At 48.2% G+C, this 4679-nt stretch overlaps 1 protein-coding gene across 2 annotated transcripts; it reads left to right on the top strand.

Annotated features, from left to right (window-relative positions):
• Positions 1 to 343: 343 nt before the first annotated feature.
• Positions 344 to 4004, top strand: HES4 (hes family bHLH transcription factor 4). 2 transcript variants are annotated; one of them, XM_033156284.1, is made up of 4 exons: positions 344 to 859; positions 1554 to 1649; positions 1971 to 2058; positions 2961 to 4004. In XM_033156284.1, exons 1-4 carry the CDS (start codon positions 752 to 754, stop codon positions 3539 to 3541), a joined length of 873 nt encoding a protein of 290 aa, XP_033012175.1. In that variant the 5' UTR covers positions 344 to 751; the 3' UTR covers positions 3542 to 4004. The 2 variants fall into 2 exon arrangements, with proteins under 2 accessions (XP_033012175.1, XP_033012174.1); XM_033156283.1 differs by having other exon boundaries at positions 345 to 859; positions 2958 to 4004.
• The last annotated feature ends 675 nt before the right edge of the window (positions 4005 to 4679 follow it).

The raw sequence follows: 4679 nt of genomic DNA, 5'->3' as shown, positions 1-4679 counted from the left end.
CCATTTAAGTTTGGGGTGTGTGTGTGTGTTGTATTATAGAAGCCTACCGACTCGCTGTACAGGTTGCCTTGCACACCTTTTTTTGAAGGGGGGTGTTGTTGACCCCCCCACACACACCTTTGTTCCTTCCAAGCTGCTGGTTTCAATCCAGCCTTGGGAGATATATATATATATATATATTTGGAAGCTCAGCGCGTGACTGACAGCTCGCGGGGGCGTCCTCCAATCGGCGGCCCCGGCGGGGTGAGTCCCGTCTCCGATTGGCTGTCAGGAGTGTGGGAAAGAATGCGGAGAAGGTTTCACACGAATTGGGAGCTGCCGCCGGCTATAAAGGCGGAGGGGGAGTTTCCTCGGAGCCTGCCAAGCCAGCAGCGGCTCTGCAGCAGCACAAGCGCGGCGGAAGAGCGACTAGCCAGCCGCGCAGGCAGCCGCGCACAACGTCTCCCCTTCGCCGCGCGCGCGTTGACGCCTGATTGCAAACACAGACTTTACTCGACCCCCCGCCACCCTTTTCCTTGGTTTTTTGGCCAGCAAAATCTTTAGCTGGGATAAGTAACCATTGCACCGACAGCAGCAACCTTAAATACATTGCCTACCAACATCGGATGTACAGTTTTGTTTTGTTTTGTTTTTAAAAAAACAGTTGATCCAGTCTCCCGCCCCTACTGTAATACTTACAGCGCTGTTTTGCGACGTCTCCCGATTTTTGTTGTTTTTTTCATTTCTGCATTAAAATCAAGAAACTGCAAAAATGCCGGCTGATACTATGGAGAAGCCTACTGCCTCCCCGATTGCGGGGGCCCCGGCCAGTGCCAGCCAGACCCCCGATAAACCCAAGAGCGCCAGCGAACACAGAAAGGTAATTTCCCTCATCTTCTCCCCATCCCGCAAAAAATATTGATTTGGGATTGATTTTTTTTTTTTATGTAGCTTGCGTACATATGTGTGACTGCGCAAATGGATCTCTCTTCTCTCGCCATCCTTTAGCGAATCTTATTTATTACTCCAAGTCTGTTTACCTACCCCGAATCTCCCCATAAAATGTGGGTGTTTAATCTGCTGGCGTTTTCTATATAACACGATCTCCCAAATAAATTACTGTGTGCGTGAAATGAGCATGTGAATATGGTAGCAGCAGGCAAGTGATCTATGTTAGATTGGGGGAGGGGGAGAGAGAAATTAGCCTTGTGCCTTTGGGACAGTGCCTTGACAGGCTTAAGTATTACTGTATATGGGGAGGGGTGGGAAACAATTTTAGGGCAAAGCTGTAGAACCAAAAATGGGAAGTTACGTTTGTTTACAGAGTTGTTGTGTTGGTATGAGCATGGAGGGGGGATCTTGAGAAGGCTTGTAGTGGCTGGGAACATCTGAAAAGGATCTCAAGTCGACCCAACTACCTGAAGTAGCTTACTAAGTAACTAAGTAACAAGCTATGCACGTTACAGGTAGCAGTAGCATTCTAAGTTGTTACTGTGCTGGTATACAGGAAGAGAGATAAGAGCGCTTATCTGATGCCTACCTAAATTTCTACCACTTCTCTGTGTTCCCCTCAGTCTTCCAAACCAATCATGGAGAAACGACGCCGTGCCAGGATTAACGAAAGCTTGGGCCAGCTCAAAACTCTCATTCTGGATGCTCTGAAGAAAGATGTAAGTTTTGATTCAAGGGGGCAACTGATATATTTGGAGAGTTCCTTGGGGGGGGGGGGGTGAACTGCGTGTACCCGAGTTCTCTACCCCACCCTGGAAAGTACCCTTTTGATTCTACAGTGCTACTGATATCTAGCTACCTGGTTGACTTACGGTCATCGTGGGAGGGGGAAAGATAAGTGAGAGGCGAATTGGTCCCAGATGGCCAAATGCAGCGAAGTTTTTGAGATATGGGGGAAGGGACTCCTTAGGTTATTCCTTGCTCCCTTGCCTCCCACAAATGGAATAAACATGCTCATCATGTTTGTTTGCTTTCTACAGAGCTCCCGGCACTCAAAGCTGGAGAAAGCAGATATCCTGGAAATGACAGTAAAGCACCTGCGGAACCTGCAAAGGGCCCAGATGACAGGTGGGTGGCAACCTTCCTACTGGCAGATTTGGGTGGGCTGCAAATGGGGTGGGGGTGGAGATGGGGATTCAATTCGGAACTCTTTGTATGTTTCTCCCTGACTCCTGGCTATCCTGCTTGACAACCTTGCAATCTGATGCACATAAAATAAAGCCTGGTGATTTGGCTGGCCTCCCTCCTTTCCTGACCCCTTTCTGGTTAATCTGCTTAGCATATTTGTACACATAGAAAGCGGCCTTATGCTGAGTCAGAGCACTGATCCCTATATCTCAGCACTGTCTACAAGGACAGGCAGTGTCTCTCCAAGCTTTCAGGCAGGGAATCCTTCCCAGCCCTGCCTAAGGATGCCATTGAGGGCAGAGTCTGGGACCTTCTACACACAAAGCGCACACTCTACCTGTGGCCTACTTGGCCCACACACTGCCCTTGCCTCCAGGGTATCTGGCACCCCCCCCCTTTAAAAAAAACAAAAACAAAAACCCTCACAGCAAACCTGTGAGGTAGGCAGATTGTCTGGGACCACCCAAATGTGTTTTGTGGCTCAGCAAGGATTTTGAACCCCTGCCTTTCCAGTCCTGTATTTCATCAAACTCCCCTCCAGAAGGGATTTATCCAAAGCCACACAAGAAGCTTCATGGCTGAGCACCATGAGGGGTTTGAACCCAGCTCTTCCGTCACCAAATCCAGGTTGAGATTCCCTGACCTGCAATTCAGCCAATCCCCATAAGCTTAAATGCACATATATAATTAGCTGGTGAGGAGCAATTTCGGAGCTGGCATGCAGCTGTTCACATAAGAGAGGAAAGAAAAGGAAGCTGGGTCTACTGGACTCAAAAAGGCTTTGAAAGATCCAAGCCGGCTAACCCTTCTCCTTCTTGTCTCTTTCCCCTCCTTTGCAGCAGCCCTGAGCGCTGATCCTACTGTCCTAGGCAAATACCGGGCAGGATTTAACGAGTGCATGAACGAAGTGACCCGCTTTCTCTCCACCTGCGAAGGAGTCAACACAGATGTCCGCGGCCGGCTGCTGGGCCACCTCTCCACCTGCCTGAGTCAGATCGTGGCCATGAATTACCCTGCGCCCCCACCGCCCCCACCACCTCCAGCCGCAAGTGGACAGCCTGCCCATCTGGCTCAACCTCTGCATGTCCAGTTGCCAGGACCTGCTGGAGGACCTGGGGGGATGCCAGTGCCTTGCAAACTGAACCCTGCGGAAACCTTGTCTCCGAAGGTCTACGGGGGCTTTCAGCTGGTGCCGGCAACTGAGGGCCAGTTTGCTTTCCTCATCCCAAACCCCGCCTTCCCGCCTGGCTCGGGGCCAGTAATTCCTCTCTACGCCAATGCAAACATGCCAGTCTCTTCTGGCAGTTCGACAGCAACTCCTTCCGTCTCCCCAGTGCAGGGGCTCACATCCTTTGGGGGAAGCTTAGCGCCAATCTCCCAAGCTGGTGGGGAGCGCAGTGAAACTGTCTGGAGGCCTTGGTGATTCTCTCCTCTGAAAACAGACACCATCTCCTGCTCCCACTTCCTACCCCTCCCCCTGCACAAAAGGACTTGAATTTGGTTCCGTTGTATGGAACCTGGACTTCTGTTTTTGTGTTAAATGCATCCCCACCCCACAAACTCCTTATTTATTCATTTCCAAAGGCTGGGAATTCAGTTTGTATTCTTACTCCTTTTTTAATTAAAAATAATGTTTATGTGAAATACTTTGGTTTGGTTTTGTTTTTTAAAAAGGAAAAGTCTTACAGCACAATCCTATGTGTTCCTACTTTTTAAAAAGAAAAGTGTAAAGTCCCATTGATTTCAGAGGGGCTTGCTTCCCAGGAAACTGGATATAGGATTACAGCATTAGTTCTGTATCAAATATTCCCATACTATGCCAAAGCTTCTTCTTTCTTTTTTGTGAGTCTGTATGCCTGATGTTTTGGTTTGTTTGTTTTTTAAATAAAAAATGTTGGAAAGTATTTGTACAAATAAAAACTTTCTTGAACTAGAAATGTTGGTGTGTTGTCTCATCTGGCAAAGGCTGGGGGATCAGCTTTCTAAAGAGTCATTCCATCTCAAGCAAGGAAGAATTAAGGCCTCTTCAGAAGTCCTTTTTATTGTGCATTCATGATAATAGCATGGCAGTTTCACACTATCCCACTTTCAGTACTGTTGGCACCTGCAAAAGACTGAGGGTGGACACTCTGCTTTGTTACCAATTAACACATGTCCCATAACTTCCTGCTGAGATCTGGTAACTTATATCAACAAGTGGTGATGGTGGGTTTATCCAACTCCTGCTGCGTTATAGCACAAGAGTGTCCCTCCAGAAAGTAATAATGCTGTATCACTGGGGAAGCATCACAGAACAGCTAATGAAGTGGGATGATGTCCATCATTAATCCTCCACTAACACACTATTATTGCATCTGTGACATGTTGCAGATTACTCCAGCTAACGTACAGCAGTCTGTGGGGGCCCTTTGCCTCCAGGTGTGCAGATAGGAAAGTCTCTGTGTATTGATTGTGAAAATTATGATGGTGCTAGGAATCCTGGTCTCTTCCTTCCTGGCTTTGGATGTGCCACAGATACTATGATGTTTGCATCTGTTTGTTCAGGCATGTGAAAGAGCAAT

Source organism: Lacerta agilis, chromosome 8 (assembly GCF_009819535.1).
Source record: "Lacerta agilis isolate rLacAgi1 chromosome 8, rLacAgi1.pri, whole genome shotgun sequence".
NCBI lineage: Eukaryota > Metazoa > Chordata > Lepidosauria > Squamata > Lacertidae > Lacerta > Lacerta agilis.
This window is presented reverse-complemented; position numbering and strand designations above follow the sequence as displayed.

Excerpts from the sequence above, each read along its gene's own strand:
- HES4 (XM_033156283.1), top strand. The coding sequence starts at position 752 with ATGCCGGCTGATACTATGGAGAAGCCTACTGCCTCCCCGATTGCGGGG. Across the intron at positions 1,650-1,970 it reads TGGATGCTCTGAAGAAAGAT|AGCTCCCGGCACTCAAAGCT; the intron begins GTAAGTTTTGAT and ends TGCTTTCTACAG. Across the intron at positions 2,059-2,957 it reads GCAAAGGGCCCAGATGACAG|CAGCCCTGAGCGCTGATCCT; the intron begins GTGGGTGGCAAC and ends CCTCCTTTGCAG.